Source organism: Salvelinus alpinus, chromosome 2 (genome assembly GCF_045679555.1).
Source record: "Salvelinus alpinus chromosome 2, SLU_Salpinus.1, whole genome shotgun sequence".
Taxonomy (NCBI): Eukaryota; Metazoa; Chordata; class Actinopteri; order Salmoniformes; family Salmonidae; genus Salvelinus; species Salvelinus alpinus.
The window spans coordinates 104595026-104616536 of record NC_092087.1 but is presented as its reverse complement, the minus strand read 5'-3'; the positions used below and the strand labels follow the sequence as shown (position 1 = coordinate 104616536).

At 43.8% G+C, this 21511-nt stretch overlaps 1 protein-coding gene across 1 annotated transcript in view; it reads left to right on the top strand.

The window, feature by feature from the left end:
* Positions 1-18159, top strand: part of LOC139568400 (guanine nucleotide-binding protein subunit alpha-12-like) — a 26101-nt gene extending 7942 nt beyond the window's left edge. Inside the window, exons 2-6 of the mRNA XM_071390189.1 lie at positions 5510-5725; positions 15886-15936; positions 16552-16752; positions 16972-17178; positions 17860-18159. Of these exons, the coding sequence (XP_071246290.1) occupies positions 5510-5725; positions 15886-15936; positions 16552-16752; positions 16972-17178; positions 17860-18021 (837 nt within the window). The 3' untranslated portion in view covers positions 18022-18159. The remainder of the gene's footprint in view (positions 1-5509; positions 5726-15885; positions 15937-16551; positions 16753-16971; positions 17179-17859) is intronic.
* Positions 18160-21511: the final 3352 nt, after the last annotated feature.

Below are 21511 nucleotides of genomic sequence, written 5' to 3'. Positions count from 1 at the left end.
TAGACAGATACACTGTAACACTGGTTGTAGACAGATACACTGTAACACTGGTTGTAGACAGATACACTGGTTGTAGACAGATACACTGTAACACTGGTTGTAGACAGATACACTGTAACACTGGTTGTAGACAGATACACTGTAACACTGGTTGTAGACAGATACACTGGTTGTAGACAGATACACTGTAACACTGGTTGTAGACAGATACACTGTAACACTGGTTGTAGACAGATACACTGTAACACTGGTTGTAGACAGATACACTGGTTGTAGACAGATACACTGGTTGTAGACAGATACACTGGTTGTAGACAGATACACTGTAACACTGGTTGTAGACAGATACACTGGTTGTAGACAGATACACTGGTTGTAGACAGATACACTGTAACACTGGTTGTAGACAGATACACTGTAACACTGGTTGTAGACAGATACACTGGTTGTAGACAGATACACTGTAACACTGGTTGTAGACAGATACACTGGTTGTAGACAGATACACTGTAACACTGGTTGTAGACAGATACACTGTAACACTGGTTGTAGACAGATACACTGTAACACTGGTTGTAGACAGATACACTGTAACACTGGTTGTAGACAGATACACTGTAACACTGGTTGTAGACAGATACACTGGTTGTAGACAGATACACTGGTTGTAGACAGATACACTGTAACACTGGTTGTAGACAGATACACTGTAACACTGGTTGTAGACAGATACACTGTAACACTGGTTGTAGACAGATACACTGTAACACTGGTTGTAGACAGATACACTGTAACACTGGTTGTAGACAGATACACTGGTTGTAGACAGATACACTGTAACACTGGTTGTAGACAGATACACTGTAACACTGGTTGTAGACAGATACACTGGTTGTAGACAGATACACTGTAACACTGGTTGTAGACAGATACACTGTAACACTGGTTGTAGACAGATACACTGTAACACTGGTTGTAGACAGATACACTGTAACACTGGTTGTAGACAGATACACTGTAACACTGGTTGTAGACAGATACACTGTAACACTGGTTGTAGACAGATACACTGTAACACATTGTTGAGGTCCAAAAGAGAAAATGTTGTACTTGAGTGAGTGTATGTATCCAACGCCGTCTCTCTCTATGAGGGATATGTGTTTTAATGTATATATTGTTCTCCAGGGGATGTATATATTAATGTATATATTTTTCTCCAGGGGATGTATATATTAATGTATATATTGTTCTCCAGGGGATGTATATATTAATGTATATATTGTTCTGCAGGGGATGTATGTATTAATGTATATATTGTTCTCCAGGGGATGTATATATTAATGTATATATTGTTCTCCAGGGGATGCGTGTTTTGGTGGATGTATATATTAATGTATATATTGTTCTCCAGGGCATGTATATATTAATGTATATATTGTTCTCCAGGGGATGTATATATTGATGTATATATTGTTCTCCAGGGGATGCGTGCTTTGGTGGATGTATATATTAATGTATATATTGTTCTTCAGGGGATGTATATATTAATGTATATATTGTTCTGCAGGGGATGTATATATTAATGTATATATTGTTCTCCAGGGGATGTATATATTAATGTATATATTGTTCTCCAGGGGATGTATATATTAATGTATATATTGTTCTCCAGGGGGATGTATATATTAATGTATATATTGTTCTCCAGGGGATGTATATATTAATGTATATATTGTTCTCCAGGGGATGTATATATTAATGTATATATTGTTCTCCAGGGGATGTATATATTAATGTATATATTGTTCTCCAGGGGATGTGTATATTGATGTATATATTGTTCTCCAGGGGATGCGTGTATTGGTGGATGTGTGTATTAATGTATATATTGTTCTCCAGGGGATGTATATATTAATGTATATATTGTTCTCCAGGGGATGTGTATATTGATGTATATATTGTTCTCCAGGGGATGTGTATATTGATGTATATATTGTTCTCCAGGGGATGCGTGTTTTGGTGGATGTATATATTAATGTATATATTGTTCTCCAGGGGATGTATATATTAATGTATATATTGTTCTCCAGGGGATGTGTATATTGATGTATATATTGATCTCCAGGGGATGCGTGTTTTGGTGGATGTATATAATAATGTATGTATTGTTCTCCAGGGGATGCGTGTTTTGGTGGATGTATATATTAATGTATATATTGTTCTCCAGGGGATGTATATATTAATGTATATATTGTTCTCCAGGGGATGCGTACTTGGGTGGATGTATATATTAATGTATATATTGTTCTCCAGGGGATGTATATATTAATGTATATATTGTTCTGCAGGGGATGTATATATTAATGTATATATTGTTCTCCAGGGGATGCGTACTTTGGTGGATGTATATATTAATGTATATATTGTTCTCCAGGGGATGTATATATTAATGTATATATTGTTCTCCAGGGGATGTATATATTAATGTATATATTGTTCTCCAGGGGATGTATATATTAATGTATATATTGTTCTCCAGGGGATGTATATATTGATGTATATATTGTTCTCCAGGGGATACGTACTTTGGTGGATGTATATATTAATGTATATATTGTTCTCCAGGGGATGTATATATTAATGTATATATTGTTCTGCAGGGGATGTATATATTAATGTATATATTGTTCTGCAGGGGATGTATATATTAATGTATATATTGTTCTCCAGGGGATGCGTACTTTGGTGGATGTATATATTAATGTATATATTGTTCTCCAGGGGATGTATATATTAATGTATATATTGTTCTGCAGGGGATGTATATATTAATGTATATATTGTTCTCCAGGGGATGTATATATTAATGTATATATTGTTCTCCAGGGGATGTATATATTGATGTATATATTGTTCTCCAGGGGATACGTACTTTGGTGGATGTATATATTAATGTATATATTGTTCTCCAGGGGATGTATATATTAATGTATATATTGTTCTGCAGGGGATGTATATATTAATGTATATATTGTTCTGCAGGGGATGTATATATTAATGTATATATTGTTCTCCAGGGGATGCGTACTTTGGTGGATGTATATATTAATGTATATATTGTTCTCCAGGGGATGTATATATTAATGTATATATTGTTCTCCAGGGGATGTATATATTGATGTATATATTGTTCTCCAGGGGATGCGTACTTTGGTGGATGTATATATTAATGTATATATTGTTCTCCAGGGGATGTGTATATTAATGTATATATTAATGTATATATTGTTCTCCAGGGGATGTATATATTAATGTATATATTGTTCTCCAGGGGATGTATATATTAATGTATATATTGTTCTCCAGGGGATGTATATATTAATGTATATATTGTTCTCCAGGGGATGTATATATTAATGTATATATTGTTCTCCAGGGGATGTACAGTGGGGAGAACAAGTATTTGATACACTGCCGATTTTGCAGGTTTTCCTACTTACAAAGCATGTAGAGGTCTGTAATTTTTATCATAGGTACACTTCAACTGTGAGAGACGGAATCTAAAACAAAAATCCAGAAAATCACATTGTATGATTTTTAAATAATTAATTTGCATTTTATTGCATGACATAAGTATTTGATCACCTACCAACCAGTAAGAATTCCGGCTCTCACAGACCTGTTAGTTTTTCTTTAAGAAGCCCTCCTGTTCTCCACTCATTACCTGTATTAACTGCACCTGTTTGAACTCGTTACCTGTATAAAAGACACCTGTCCACACACTCAATCAAACAGATTCCAACCTCTCCACAATGGCCAAGACCAGAGAGCTGTGTAAGGACATCAGGGATAAAATTGTAGACCTGCACAAGGCTGGGATGGGCTACAGGACAATAGCCAAGCAGCTTGGTGAGAAGGAAACAACTGTTGGCACAATTATTCAAAAATGGAAGAAGTTCAAGATGACGGTCAATCACCCTCGGTCTGGGGCTCCATGCAAGATTTCACCTCGTGGGGCATCAATGATCATGAGGAAGGTGAGGGATCAGCCCAGAACTACACGGCAGGACCTGGTCAATGACCTGAAGAGAGCTGGGACCACAGTCTCAAAGAAAACCATTAGTAACACACTACGCCGTCATGGATTAAAATCCTGCAGCGCACGCAAGGTCCCCCTGCTTAAGCCAGTGCATGTCCAGGCCTGTCTGAAGTTTGCCAATGACCATCTGGATGATCCAGAGGAGGAATGGGAGAAGGTCATGTGGTCTAATGAGACAAAAATAGAGCTTTTTGGTCTAACTCCACTCGCCATGTTTGGAGGAAGAAGAAGTATGAGTACAACCCCAAGAACACCATCCCAACCGTGAAGCATGGAGGTGGAAACATCATTCTTTGGGGATGCTTTTCTGCAAAGGGGACAGGACGACTGCACCGTATTGAGGGGAGGATGGATGGGGCCATGTATCGCGAGATCTTGGCCAACAACCTCCTTCCCTCAGTAAGAGCATTGAAGATGGGTCGTGGCTGGGTCTTCCAGCATGATAACGACACGAAGCACACAGCCATGGCAACTAAGGAGTGGCTCCGTAAGAAGCATCTCAAGGTCCTGGAGTGGCCTAGCCAGTCTCCAGACCTGAAGCCAATAGAAAATCTTTGGAGGGAGCTGAAAGTCCGTATTGCCCAGCGACAGCCCCGAAACCTGAAGGATCTGGAGAAGATCTGTAGGGAGGAGTGGGCCAAAATCCCTGCTGCAGTGTGTGCAAACCTAGTCAAGAACTACAGGAAACGTATGATCTCTGTAATTGCAAACAAAGGTTTCTGTACCAAATATTAAGTTCTGCTTTTCTGATGTATCAAATACTTATGTCATGCAATAAAATGCAAATTAATTATTTAAAAATCATACAATGTGATTTTCTGGATTTTTGTTTTAGATTCCGTCTCTCATAGTTGAAGTGTACCTATGATAAAAATTACAGACCTCTACATGCTTTGTAAGTAGGAAAACCTGCAAAATCGGCAGTGTATCAAATACTTGTTCTCCCCACTGTATATATTAATGTATATATTGTTCTCCAGGGGATGTATATATTAATGTATATATTGTTCTCCAGGGGATGTATATATTAATGTATATATTGTTCTCCAGGGGATGCGTGTTTTGATGGATGTATATATTAATGTATATATTGTTCTCCAGGGGATGTATATATTAATGTATATATTGTTCTCCAGGGGATGCATATATTCATGTATATATTAATGTATATATTGTTCTCCAGGGGATGCATATATTCATGTATATATTAATGTATATATTGTTCTCCAGGGGATGCGTGTTTTGATGGATGTATATATTAATGTATATATTGTTCTCCAGGGGATGTATATATTAATGTATATATTGTTCTCCAGGGGATGCATATATTCATGTATATATTAATGTATATATTGTTCTCCAGGGGATGCATATATTCATGTATATATTAATGTATATATTGTTCTCCAGGGGATGCGTGTATTGGTGGATGCGCGGGACAAGCTGGGGATTCCGTGGCAGAACTCTGAAAACGAGAAGCACGGCATGTTTGTGATGTCATTTGAGGGGCGTGGTGGAGTGGCGATAGAACCAATAGAATTCCAGCTTTATGGTCTGGCGCTGGATGCTCTGTGGAGGGATTCTGGGATACAGGATGCCTACGCACGACGCAGTGAGTTTCAACTGGTGAGTCTTACAGAGATACACACACACACACACACAGATACACACACACACACAGCTACACACACACACAGAGATAGACACACAGAAATATACAAATACACACACACACACACACACACACACACACACACACACACACACACACACACACACACACACACACACACACACACACACACAGCTACACAAACACGACAGCCTTGTCCGAGACAGAAAATCACACACTCTCATGTGTTTGTGTCAGAGAGAGACTGTGTTGTTATTATTATGATGTTACAGTCTGTCCCTGGTCTTCAACTCCAGATAAGTTAGAGCAGCATTCAACGTTCCAAAGACTTCATTGTTTACAAACTGAGAACACGCTTTGACCAAAAAAAGGTTCTATCTAGAACCTAAAAGGATTCTTTGACTGTCCCCATAGGAGAACCCTTTGAAGAACCCTTTTTGGTTCCAAGTAGATCCATTTTGGGTTCCATGTTCCACAGAGGGTTCTACCTGGAACCAAAAAGTGTTCTCCCTTGGAGACAGCCGAAGAACCCTTTAGGAACCTTTTTTAAAGAGTGTATTTGAGTGTGTAGTGTAGCGTGTAGAGTGTGTAGTGTGTAGTGTGTGTGTAGTGTGTGTAGAGTGTGTAGTGTGTAGAGTGTGTAGAGTGTGTAGTGTGTGTGGTGTGTGTGTAGTGTGTGTAGTGTGTGTAGTGTGTAGTGTGTGTAGTGTGTGTAGTGTGTAGTGTGTGTGTAGTGTGTAGTGTGTAGTGTGTAGAGTGTGGAGTGTGTAGTGTGTGTAGTGTGTGTAGAGTGTGTAGTGTGTAGAGTGTGTAGTGTGTGTGTAGTGTGTGTAGTGTGTGTAGTGTGTAGTGTGTGTAGTGTGTGTAGTGTGTAGTGTGTGTGTAGTGTAGTGTGTAGTGTGTAGAGTGTGGAGTGTGTAGTGTGTGTAGTGTGTAGTAGTGTAGAGTGTGTAGTGTAGCGTGTAGAGTGTGTAGTGTGTGTGTAGTGTGTAGTGTGTGTAGAGTGTGTAGAGTGTGTAGTGTAGCATGTGTAGTGTGTGTGTAGTGTGTAGTGTGTGTGTAGTGTAGTGTGGAGTGTGTAGTGTGTAGTGTGTGTAGTGTGTGTAGTGTGTAGTGTGTGTGTAGTGTAGTGTGTAGAGTGTGGAGTGTGTGTAGTGTGTGTAGTGTGTAGTGTGTGTGTAGTGTAGTGTGTAGTGTGTAGAGTGTGTAGTGTGTAGTGTGTAGAGTGTGTAGTGTGTAGTGTAGTGTGTAGAGTGTGTAGTGTAGTGTGTAGAGTGTGTAGAGTGTGGAGTGTGTAGTGTGTGTAGAGTGTGTGTGTAGGTTTGTATGTTGCTAGGTGACAACAAGGCTGTCAGGGCTGACTAGAGACTGTCAATCATTCATTTATCATTCATTTATCGTTAATTTATCATTCATTTCTCACTGTCTGACATAAAAAATTCACTCATGGTTTTTTCACATGCGCGCGCGTGTGTGTGTTTGCGCGTGTGCTAGGGTTGTGCGATGTCAACCTTCGTCCTATCAACAATATGTACCCATAAAACACTGTGCTATACTGGCCCTATTGGCCACGCCGCTCCTGGACCAATCAGGACGAAGCCTGGGTAGAGGCTATATAATCAGATAGTATTGTTGAAAGCCTGGGTAGAGGCTATGTAATAAGACAGTATTGTTGAAAGCCTGGGTAGAGGCTATGTAATAAGACAGTATTGTTGAAGCCTGGGTAGAGGCTATATAATAAGACAGTATTGTTGAATGCCTGGGTAGAGGCTATATAATAAGACAGTATAGTAGTTTGTTTGTTGCTGTTACATTTCATTACATACTGGAACACTACAGCTCTCTCTCCTCTGACATAGAGGACAAATCCCACACACATAGAATAATAATAATTATCATAACAATAATAACAATAACAATAATAATAATAGTAATAACAATAGTAGTAACAATAATAATAATAATAATAATAACAATAGTAACAACAATAATAATAATAACAATGATAATAATGACAATAACAATAACAATAATAATAATAATAATAATAACAATGATAATAATGACAATAATAATAATAATAATAATAACAATAGTAACAACAATAATAATAATAACAATGATAATAATGACAATAACAATAACAATAACAATAATAATAATAATAATAATAATAACAATAGTAATAATAGTAGTACTGCAGTGTCAGATGTTGACCATGTTAGAAACACCTAGAACACCTGGTGCCCAAACGGAAGTCACACCTATTTAGCTCCAGACGCCACATCATGTGAGCCACTCTCAGGAGGTGAAAGGTCACACTCTGGAGATGGAGAGAGGGAGAGATAAGAGAGAGGGAGAGAGAAAGACTTTTGAGAATGACCTTGGTTAGCAAACGAGGCTAATCTTGTCATTAGTCACAGTGGATAATGCTAGCATGCTAACGTGATACACAGAAGACAACTTGGTTCCTGTTCAGATTAACAGAACAAGACAGAGTGAATCCTCAGTCTGTAGCTGCCTTTCAGGCTTCTCTCTTTCTCTCTTTCTCTGTGTGTATTTTTCTCTTCTTCCATCTCTTTCTCTCTTACTATCTTTGTTTATGGAAGTCTTTATCTTTCTCTTCTTCCATCTCTTTCTCTCTTACTATCTTTGTTTATGGAAGTCTTTATTTTTCTCCCTCTCATTCTCTCCCTACCTCTCTCCTTTTTTCTGTCTATCTTTCTCTCTGAGAGGTTTTTCCGGGCACCACAGCCCTGCTTTCCCAGGAAACTCTGGATCCCAGCCATAGAAAAAGAGAGCGAGAAATAGGGTTGGGGGAGGGGAGAGGGATTGAGAGAAATAGGATGACTGGGAGAAACGGAGAGAAGGGAGGAGTAGAGAGATAGAGAAAACAGAAACGACTGACAGCCCCCCGCAACACACACACACACACACACACACACACACACACACACACACACACACACACACACACACACACACACACACACACACACACACACACACACACACACACACACACACACACACAAACACTTACTGTGGTGTGGGGCCTGTTCACTGCAGTAGGGAGGAGAGAGAGACAGAGATAAACACTTACTGTGCTGTGGGGCCTGTTCACTGCAGTAGGGAGGAGAGAGAGACAACAGAGATAAACACTTACTGTGGTGTGGGGCCTGTTCACTGCAGTAGGGAGGAGAGAGAGACAACAGAGATAAACACTTACTGTGCTGTGGGGCCTGTTCACTGCAGTAGAGAGGAGAGAGAGACAACAGAGATTAACACTTACTGTGCTGTGGGGCCTGTTCACTGCAGTAGGGAGGAGAGAGAGACAACAGAGATAAACACTTACTGTGCTGTGGGGCCTGTTCACTGCAGTAGGGAGGAGAGAGAGACAACAGAGATAAACACTTACTGTGGTGTGGGGCCTGTTCACTGCAGTAGGGAGGAGAGAGAGACAACAGAGATAAACACTTACTGTGGTGTGGGGCCTGTTCACTGCAGTAGGGAGGAGAGAGAGACAGAGATAAACACTTACTGTGGTGTGGGGCCTGTTCACTGCAGTAGGGAGGAGACAACAGAGATAAACACTTACTGTGGTGTGGGGCCTGTTCACTGCAGAGGAGAGAGACAACAGAGATAAACACTTACTGTGGTGTGGGGCCTGTTCACTGCAGAGGAGAGAGACAACAGAGATAACACAGTGTGACCATCAAACCTCTTTGCTGAGTCATTTGTGTGTCTTAATCATTTAATCCAACAGTGTGACCATCAAACCTCTTTGTGTGTCTTAATCATTTAATCCAACAGTGTGCTTAAAGCATCAGACAAGTTCAGAGCCGATGTAGTTGTTTCTATTCAAACACACAGGGTGTGTCTAACTATATATGTAAAAAATAAGTTTAAACATTTAGACCAATCAATGGGTCACAACGAACAAGAAGACTCGCGGGTTGACCAAGATTTTGTCTTTTTTTTTAGTCGGGGGACAGCCCTAGTGTGTGTGATAGTTATGAGCTCCTTCAAGTCGAATCCAAAAGCTCTCAAAACAACCACCGGGTTCCCGTAGCAACCAGGAGAGAGAGAGGGAGAGAGAGAGAGAGAGGGAGTGAGAGAGACAGAGAGAGAGAGAGAGAGAGAGAGACAGAGAGAGAGACAGAGAGGGATATGGAGAGAGACAGAGAGACAGAGAGAGAGACAGAGAGAGAGAGACAGAGAGGGATATGGAGAGAGACAGAGAGACAGAGAGAGAGAGAGAGACAGAGAGAGAGAGAGAGACAGAGAGAGAGACAGAGAGGGATATGGAGAGAGACAGAGAGACAGAGAGAGAGAGAGAGAGAGACAGAGAGGGATATGGAGAGAGACAGAGAGACAGAGACAGAGAGAGAGACAGAGAGAGAGACAGAGAGAGAGAGAGAGAGAGAGAGAGGGACAGAGAGAGAGAGAGGGAGGGGCCACAAACACACAGTCTATTCAGACCTGGTCTAGTAGTAAAGCCTCTAATCTGACCAATACAGACTGTGAATGGAGTTCCATTCCTGCTGCCTTATTCACTCACACCACAACTACACCAGTTCTATCCATTGATTGGTTTAACCCACCAAAAACCTGTTTTGATTGGTCAGCTGTAATGCATCTGCTGTGACAGGCTTTAGTCATTGGTTTTTCCTCAGTTCCCCCCAAATGTTACATGTTTTATTAACCTGGTTCATAAATTATATACAAAAAACATGCCATCTCTCTATCTCTCATCCCCTCCCTCTCTCCCCCTCCATCTCTCTCCCCCATCCCTCCCTCCCTCTCTCCCCCTCCCCCTCTCTCTCCCTCTGTCCCCCATCCCTCCCTCTCTCTCTCCCCCTCCCTCTCTCTCCCCCTCCCCCTCCATCCCTCCCTCCCTCTCTCCCCCTCCCCCTCCATCTCTCTCTCCCTCCCTCCCTCTCTACCCTCCCTCCCCCCTCCCTCTCTCTCTCTCTCCCTCCCTCCCTCCCTCCCTCTCTCTCTCTCCCCCATCCCTCCCTCCCCCCATCCCTCCCTCTCTCCCTCCCTCTCTCTCTCTCTCCCCCCATCCCTCCCCCCATCCCTCCCTCTCTCCCTCCCTCCCTCTCTCTCTCTCCCCCCATCCCTCCCTCTCTCCCTCCCTCTCTCTCTCTCTCTCTCTCCCCCATCCCCCCTCCCTTCCTCCCCCATCCCTCTCTCCCCCATCCCTCCCTCCCTCCCCCCTCTCTTCCTGTCTTCCTGAAATAGAGAGGAAACCTCAGTCCATCTGCTTACTCTTTAAAACACTCTGTCAGCATTTCCACTGTCGACTAATAAAGTTATTTTAGTTTTGAAATGGTAACTTCAGAGAAAAAAATACTCTCTTTTGTCTCTCTCTCTATCTCTCCCTCTCACTCTCTCTCTCTCTCTGCGTCAGTAGTGATGCATACTGCTATTTGTCACACCACTGTAGCTCCAGTCAATAGTATGGGTGTAGGAAGCCTCGTCGCGAACCAGGCTTCCCTTAAATGGGAAGTCTGGGGAAGTTCCATGACAGAAATCAGCGAAGGGAGGGCGGGAACCCGGGAGGGCGGGAACCTGGTGCCTTGCTTGGGAGGAGCTCCAAAGGTGCTCATCAGATTTATACCCAAAAAATATCAACAAAACAACATTTCATAACGTTTTGTCCAGATGAACTAAAGCTGTCGAGCTGCAGTAAGAAGAAAAAAATGGTTTACAACACTGGCCTTATCAATATTTTATATTTAGACGTTTCTGACGTGATATTTGGCTGTAAAGGCTAGCATGCGGGACAAGTCGCTAGCCACGATGAGATTCGTTTTTGAGAAAAGTCAGCTAACCTCGTAAGCTAGCTACTAACTAGTTCAATTTCTCTCAGGATGATAAAGCCAACCAAAAGATAATAAAAACAGCATATTATTGACCTAAAAGGTTAGCTGTGTCCGGTCTAGCTTATCCAGGGTCAGTGATACATAGAGCAACCATGTACTGTCTATCTACGGGAACTACTGCAATCATTTAATTCACTTAGGAAGTTAGCTAGCTCGCTAGTTAGCAGCTCAGTGGAGTTAGCCTTCAAAGTGGCCTACTGTAGCTAGCTCGCTAGTTAGCAGCTCAGTGGAGTTAGCCTACAAAGTGGCCTACTGTAGCTAGCTCGCTAGTTAGCAGCTCAGTGGAGTTAGCCTACAAAGTGGCCATAGGTAACAACACCGTTCTACAGGCTGGGGGGGGGGGGGGGGGCTAGCATAGATAACAACACCGTTCTACAGGCTGGGGGGGGGGGGGGGGGCTAGCATAGATAACAACACCGTTCTACAGGCTGGGGGGGGGGGGGGGGCTAGCATAGATAACAACACCGTTCTACAGGCTGGGGGGGGGGGGGGCTAGCATAGATAACAACACCGTTCTACAGGCTGGGGGGGGGCTAGCATAGGTAACAACACCGTTCTACAGGCTGGGGGGGGGGGGGGGGCTAGCATAGATAACAACACCGTTCTACAGGCTGGGGGGGGGGGGGGGCTAGCATAGATAACAACACCGTTCTACAGGCTGGGGGGGGGGGGCTAGCATAGATAACAACACCGTTCTACAGGCTGGGGGGGGGCTAGCATAGGTAACAACACCGTTCTACAGGCTGGGGGGGGGGGGGGGCTAGCATAGATAACAACACCGTTCTACAGGCTGGGGGGGGGGGGGGGCTAGCATAGGTAACAACACCGTTCTACAGGCTGGGGAGGGGGGGGGGGCTAGCATAGGTAACAACACCGTTCTACAGGCTGGGGGGGGGGGGGCTAGCATAGGTAACAACACCGTTCTACAGGCTGGGGGGGGGGGGGGGGCTAGCATAGATAACAACACCGTTCTACAGGCTGGGGGGGGGGGGGCTAGCATAGGTAACAACACCGTTCTACAGGCTGGGGAGGGGGGGGGCTAGCATAGATAACAACACCGTTCTACAGGCTGGGGGGGGGGGGGGGGGGCTAGCATAGGTAACAACACCGTTCTACAGGCTGGGGGGGGGGGCTAGCATAGATAACAACACCGTTCTACAGGCTGGGGGGGGGGGGCTAGCATAGATAACAACACCGTTCTACAGGCTGGGGGGGGGGGGGGCTAGCATAGGTAACAACACCGTTCTACAGGCTGGGGGGGGGGGGGGGGCTAGCATAGGTAACAACACCGTTCTACAGGCTGGGGGGGGGGGGGGCTAGCATAGGTAACAACACCGTTCTACAGGCTGGGGGGGGGGGGGGGCTAGCATAGGTAACAACACCGTTCTACAGGCTGGGGGGGGGGGGGGGGCTAGCATAGGTAACAACACCGTTCTACAGGCTGGGGGGGGGGGGGGGGCTAGCATAGATAACAACACCGTTCTACAGGCTGGGGGGGGGGGGCTAGCATAGATAACAACACCGTTCTACAGGCTGGGGGGGGGGGGCTAGCATAGATAACAACACCGTTCTACAGGCTGGGGAGGGGGGGGGCTAGCATAGATAACAACACCGTTCTACAGGCTGGGGGGGGGGGCTAGCATAGATAACAACACCGTTCTACAGGCTGGGGAGGGGGGGGGCTAGCATAGATAACAACACCGTTCTACAGGCTGGGGAGGGGGGGGGGCTAGCATAGGTAACATCTAATCAAAATCTGTCCGCTGTGTTTTTGCACCAAAACTAAATTCTCCAGACCCCCAAGGGAGGTGTGACAACGACGTGATTTTGGTGGTATGGCAGAGTGAGACTAGAGTGTAGTATGTGTGTGTCTGTCTGTCTGTGTCTGTCTGTGTTAATCTCCTCAATGCTGGGAATTCCCCTCTCCCCCCTCCTGGCCCCTCCCCCTCACGTTGGCGGACTTTGTTTCCTGTGGCAGTGACATCACAGGTCAGCCGTTGGGTCATGGGGGTCGCGTTTCCTGTTTGGCACGGCAACATAACGGTTCACGGACGTTCGTCCAATGGGGTCAGTTTTAGAACACGACTCCGTGACAAATTATTATTCGTTTATAAGACAAGTTGGACTCTCATTTGGAGAAGAAGACAAACTGACGTTTACAGGAAGACCAGACCAGAGCCCATCAACTAAATAAAAGACGGATTGAAAGAGGAATAGTGGAAAGAGGAATAGTTTTGGAGAGAGGAATAGTTTTGGAAAGAGGAATAGTTTTGGAAAGAGGAATAGTTTTGGAAAGAGGGTTAGTTTTGGAAACAGGCATAGTTTTGAAAAGAGGAATAGTTTTGGAAAGAGGAATAGTTTTGGAAAGAGGAAGTTTTGGAAAGAGGAATAGTTTTGAAAGGAGGAATAGTTTTGGAAAGAGGAATAGTTTTGGAAAGAGGAATAGTTTTGGAAAGAGGAATAGTTTTGAAAGAGGAATGGTTTTGGAAAGAGGAATCGTTTTGGAAAGAGGAATCGTTTTGGAAAGAGGAATAGTTTTGGAAAGATGAGTAATTTTGTAACGAGGAATAGTTTTGGAACGAGGAATAGTTTTGGAACGAGGAATAGTTTTGGAACGAGGAATAGTTTTGGAAAGAGGAATAGTTTTGGAACGAGGAATAGTTTTGGAAAGAGGAATAGTTTTGGAACGAGGGCTAGTTTTCTGTGTGTGGGGAAGGGAGAGGAGGGAGGTTGCTGTCTCTCTGTCTGGTTAATCCCTCTCTCTGTTTTCACACACACAGCTGTTTCCTGGGGTGGTGGATGTGATTGAGGTTGCAATGTACCAGACTGAACTATCACACTAAACAACGTTAAACATCCCGTTTGGCTCAGTCGGTGCATGTAAGACCAAGGGGTCGTGGGTTTGATACAGCCTGGGGACACCTATTCATAAAATGGACCAATGGCTTTGGATAAAAGTCTCTGCTGAATGGCGTAAATGCTTATCCAGGCATTGGGAGGTTGCTTCATAGAGCCCCTGGAACACATTAATAGGCTGATCCTGGATCTGTTTAGTGTTGTTCCCTTCAGAGGCATTGGGAGATTGCTTCATAGAGCCCCTGGAACACATTAATAAGCTGATCCTGGATCTGTTTAGTGTCGTTCCCTTCAGAGGCATTGGGAGATTGCTTCATAGATCCCCTGGAACACATTAATATGCTGATCCTGGATCTGTTTAGTGTCGTTCCCTTCAGAGGCATTGGGAGATTGCTTCATAGATCCCCTGGAACACATTAATAAGCTGATCCTGGATCTGTTTTAATGTTGTTCCCCTCTCAGAGGCAGAACACAGTGTCAACACACTTTTATCAGAAAACATTGCTCTCTCTCTCTCTCACTCTCCCTCTCCCTCTCTCTCCCTGTCCGTCTCAGGGTTGAGTTTAATGATCAGTTTTGTTTGTTTGAACATTGTAGAGCATTCTAGAAGCCCCTGTGTCACTGGTTGAATCAACGTTGTTTCCCACTGGACACACTGGTGGAATCAACATCGTTTCACACTGGACACACTGGTGGAAATACATCGTTTCACACTGGACACACTGGTGGAATCAACATCGTTTCACACTGGACACACTGGTGGAATCAACATCGTTTCACACTGGACACACTGGTTGAATCAACGTTGTTTCACACTGGACACACTGGTGGAATCAACATCGTTTCACACTGGACACACTGGTGGAATCAACATCGTTTCACACTGGACACACTGGTTGAATCAACGTTGTTTCACACTGGACACACTGGTGGAATCAACATCGTTTCACACTGGACACACTGGTTGAATCAACGTTGTTTCACACTGGACACACTGGTTGAATCAACATCGTTTCACACTGGACACACTTGTTGAATCAACATCGTTTCACACTGGACACACTGGTTGAATCAACGTTGTTTCACACTGGACACACTGGTTGAATCAACATCGTTTCACACTGGACACACTTGTTGAATCAACATCGTTTCACACTGGACACACTGGTTGAATCAACGTCGTTTCCACGTCATTTCAATGAAATTGCATTGAACCAACGTGGAATAGAAGTTGAATTGACGTCTTTGCCCAGTGGGAAGAGTGTTTGTTGTGTGGTTGAAATATATAGCAAATCCTTTCAGCAACGTGTGCTTGAGCTGTGCTTTCAGCTTGTTGTGTCCAAAGGAAACAATGGAATAAAACTTTTCATTAAATCAAAACCACTGTTGTCTCTTCCTGTCTACAGAGTGAGTCGGTGAAATACTTCCTGGATAACCTGGACCGGATTGGCCAGCCGGTGAGTGGGCGGAGCTTCTTCACCTTTAACCTTTAATGTCAGAATCTCTGGCCACACCCCCCATCTGATAGTATTATTGACTATGTAATTACATTAACTTGACAATGTTGTTGCATACTGTACATAAATGACAACCAAAAACAATCAAAGAGCATGATAATATTACTGTTCTCCTCCCCTCTCTCCTCCATCCTTCCATCTCCTCTCTCCTCCTCTCTCCTTCTCCCCTCTCTCCTCCATCCTTCCATCCCTCTCTGCTCCTCTCTCCTCCTCCCCTCTCTCCTCCATCCTTCCATCCCTCTCTGCTCCTCTCTCCTCCTCCCCTCTCTCCTCCATCCTTCCATCCCTCTCTGCTCCTCTCTACTCCTCCCCTCTCTCCCCCATCCCTCTCTCCTCCTCTCTGCTCCTCTCTCCTCCTCCCCTCTCTCCTCCATCCTTCCATCCCTCTCTGCTCCTCTCTCCTCCTCCCCTCTCTCCTCCATCCTTCCATCCCTCTCTCCTCCTCTCTGCTCCTCTCTCCTCCTCCCCTCTCTCCTCCATCCTTCCATCCCTCTCTCCTCCTCTCTGCTCCTCTCTACTCCTCCCCTCTCTCCTCCTCTCTCCTACTCTCTCCAGAACTATATCCCTAGTCGGCAGGACATTCTGTTTGCACGGAAGGCGACTAAAGGAATCGTAGAACACGACTTTGTCATAAAGAAGATTCCGTTTAAGATGGTTGATGTGGGGGGTCAGAGGTCACAGAGACAGAAATGGTTTCAGTGCTTCGACGGAATCACATCTATACTGTTCATGGTGTCATCATCCGAGTACGACCAGGTAGGCTATACAGACACACACACACACACACACACACACACACACACACACACACACACACACACACACACACACACAGATGTATGACCAGGTACACCCACCCACCAGACCTTAGTATATGAGGCGTTGATGTAGCTGGGAGGTTTTGGGGGGGAAATCACATCTTCAGTTTTACGTGAGTCAACAGGAAGAAGACATTTCTCACCTCCTCTCCCATAGGTTCTGATGGAGGACCGGAGGACCAATCGGCTGGTAGAGAGTATGAACATCTTCGAGACGATCGTGAACAACAAGCTCTTCCTCAACGTGTCCATCATCCTCTTCCTCAACAAGACTGATCTGCTGGTGGAGAAGCTACGCCAGTCTGACATCACTAAACACTTCCCTGAATACAGGGGAGACCCTCGCAGGCTGGAGGACGTACAGGTAGGATCTAACACACAGGACCTAGGATCTAACACACAGGACCTAGGATCTAACACACAGGACCTAGGATCTAACACACAGGACCTACAGGTAGGATCTAACACACAGGACCTAGGATCTAACACACAGGACCTAGGATCTAACACACAGGACCTAGGATCTAACACACAGGACCTAGGATCTAACACACAGGACCTACAGGTAGGATCTAACACACAGGACCTACAGGTAGGATCTAACACACAGGACCTACAGGTAGGATCTAACACACAGGACCTAGGATCTAACACACAGGACCTAGGATCTAACACACAGGACCTACAGGTAGGATCTAACACACAGGACCTAGGATCTAACACACTGGACCTACAGGTAGGATCTAACACACAGGACCTACAGGTAGGATCTAACACACTGGACCTACAGGTAGGATCTAACACACAGGACCTACAGGTAGGATCTAACACACTGGACCTACAGGTAGGATCTAACACACATGACCTACAGGTAGGATCTAACACACATGACCTACAGGTAGGATCTAACACACTGGACCTACAGGTAACACATACCTGACCAGGTAAACACACAAACACACCTGACCAGGTAAACACACAAACACACCTGACCAGGTAAACACAAACTCTCAAACCTCTTCTCTGTCTCTCTTTCTCTCTGCAGGCGTTCCTGGTGCAATCGTTCAGTTGTAAGCGGCGTAACCGCGGGAAACCTCTGTTCCATCACTTTACCACGGCGATCGACACGGAGAACATCCGCTTCGTGTTCCACGCTGTTAAAGACACCATCCTGCAGGAGAACCTCAAAGACATCATGCTACAGTGACACACACATTATATACACACACACACACACACATTATATACACACACACACACACATTATATACACACACACATTATATACACACACACACAGACACACATTATATACACACACACATTATATACACACACACACAGACACACATTATATACACACACACATTATATACACACACACACAGACACACATTATATACACACACACAGACACACATTATATACACACACACATTATATACACACACACACAGACACACATTATATACACACACACATTATATACACACACACACAGACACACATTATATACACACACACATTATATACACACACACACAGACACACATTATATACACACACACATTATATACACACACACACAGACACACATTATATACACACACACATTATATACACACACACACAGACACACATTATATACACACACACAGACACACATTATATACACACACACATTATATACACACACACACAGACACACATTATATACACACACACATTATATACACACACACACAGACACACATTATATACACACACACATTATATACACACACACACAGACACACATTATATACACACACACATTATATACACACACACACAGACACACATTATATACACACACACATTATATACACACACACACAGACACACATTATATACACACACACATTATATACACACACACACAGACACACATTAAATACACACACACACATTATATATACACACACACACACACATTATATACACACACACACACACATTATATACACACACACACATTATATACACACACACACACACACATTATATACACACACACACACATTATATACACACACACACATTATATACACACACACACACATTATATACACACACACACACACATTATATACACACACATTATATTACACACACACACACACATTATATACACACACACATTATATACACACACACACAGACACACATTATATACACACACACATTATATACACACACACACAGACACACATTATATACACACACACATTATATACACACACACACACACATAGATTCTAGACACACACGTTATACACACACACACACACACACACACACACACACACACACACACACACTAACATTTATACATACACACATTATACAGGTATTATATAGACCCCCCCCCCCCTGTGTTTGTAGATTGTTGAACTACTAGAAGGGGTTCTCCCCTTCTGAACAGCGCTCCATGGTGGATGGACCAAACCGGCGGCCATTTTGTCTTCTGTGGACCCTTGATGGACCGGCTGTTAGAGTCACCTGCTCCAGGAGCACTGCGGTTGTTTCAGGCCGGCGGCCATTTTACATCTGCCGCCATATTGACAGTTCTTGTGGATTTTTTTAGATCTATATCTGTTCTAGAATTGATCTGTTCTAGAATTGATCTGTTCTAGAATTGATCTGTTCTAGAATTGATCTGTTCTAGAATTGATCTGTTCTAGAATTGATCTGTTCTAGAATTGATCTGTTCTAGAATTGATCTGTTCTAGAATGTATATTTCTATGACCTGGGTATCCACTGCACTGAGAAGCAGACAGACAGTCCTCCTGAACTCTCAACTCTGACCTGTGGAATAGTGGAGGTCAATACAGGGTCATTATCTGTGGAACCCTGAGAGGTGAAAGGTCAAAGAGGCCTGACCTGTGACCCTTGGGGATCGTAGTGGATTATGGGAACTGCAGTCTCAGGACAAGGACATTGGACATTGCGGATGACGTCATCACAGCAGGAGGCCAATCAGAGGACTGAGAACTCGTCTAACTTCCTGCTTGTCTCCTTCAACTTCTTCTTCTTCAGCCCTTCCTTCTGATTCTGTTACAACAGAGATAAACAGAGACACTAAATAGAGGAGTAAGAGTTGAGAGAGAGAGAGAGAGAGAGAGAGAGAGAGAGAGAGAGAGAGAGAGAGAGAGAGAGAGAGAGAGAGAGAGAGAGAGAGAGAGAGAGAGAGAGAGAGAGAGAGAGAGAGAGAGAGAGAGAGAGAGAGAGAGAGAGAGAGAGAGAGAGAGAGAGAGAGAGAGAGAGAGAGAGAGATCAGTCCAGTCATATGTTATGTGATCATCATCGTGTTGCACAAGTGTTCCTCTTGGTGAACTTAAAGTGAGTTTGTCTCTCTCTCTCTACTTCCCTCCCCCTCTCCCTCCTCCTATCACATGGTGAAGATATCAGTACATCATATTCAGGACAGAAACTCTTGAAAGTGAGTCTCTCTCTCTCTATTCTGTCGCTGTAACCACTGCCCCCTCTTCCTCTCCTTTCCTCCGCTGCCCCCCCGCCCACACAAAGGAGTGATTGTCCCCCCCTCTCCCTCCCGCTCTTTCTCTCTCCCTCTCCTTCTCTGTTGTGGCTGGAAAGATGAATTAGTGACTCTGAGGGTAAAGAAACCCCCCTTACACCAGAACATCTAGTCTAACTAGTCATTACCAACACTCCCTTATAACATCTAGTCTAACTAGTCATTACCAACACTACCTTATAACTACTGTCCCTCTCCAGACACTGTTCCTTCTGTTTATGTGCGTGTGTAACCGTTCTCTGTGAGTGTGTATATAGCCTACTGTGTGTATCCGGTCCCTGTGAGTGTGTATATAGCCTACTGTGTGTATCTGTTCCCTGTGAGTGTGTATATAGCCTACTGTGTGTATCTGTTCTCTGTGAGTGTGTATATAGCCTACTGTGTGTATCCGTTCTCTGTGAGTGTGTATATAGCCTACTGTGTGTATCTGTTCTCTGTGAGTGTGTATATAGCCTACTGTGTGTATCCGGTCTCTGTGAGTATGTATATAGCCTACTGTGTGTATCTGGCCTCTGTGAGTGTGTTTATAGCCTACTGTGTGTATCCGTTCTCTGTGAGTGTGTTTATAGCCTACTGTGTGTATCTGTTCTCTGTGAGTGTGTTTATAGCCTACTGTGTGTATCTGTTCTCTGTGAGTGTGTATATAGCCTACTGTGTGTATCTGTTCTCTGTGAGTGTGTATATAGCCTACTGTGTGTATCTGTTCTCTGTGAGTGTGTATATAGCCTACTGTGTGTATCCGGTCCCTGTGAGTATACTGTAAAACTGTGTCAAAACACCACTACTACTATCACCACTAACCCCAACGTTACCGTGACGTCACTGTAATGTTACCCGAACGTTTGTACAGTTCCATTGTTGTATCTTCTCTAACTGTTGTTGTTGATGTTGATGATTGCACTGGATGAAATCTCATATAGCGAAATTGATTGAATAGAAAATAGGAGACAAAAACCCAGATTGTTCTGGATAAACAGAAGAGAGGAGGAGATGTTGTGCACATTTATTGTTTGGTCTGTGTTTTGTTTTTCTACAGGCTAGCCTTGGTTCTGACCTGATAAATACATCCCTGTGTTTTTCTACAGGCTAGCCTTGGTTCTGTACTGATAAATACATCCC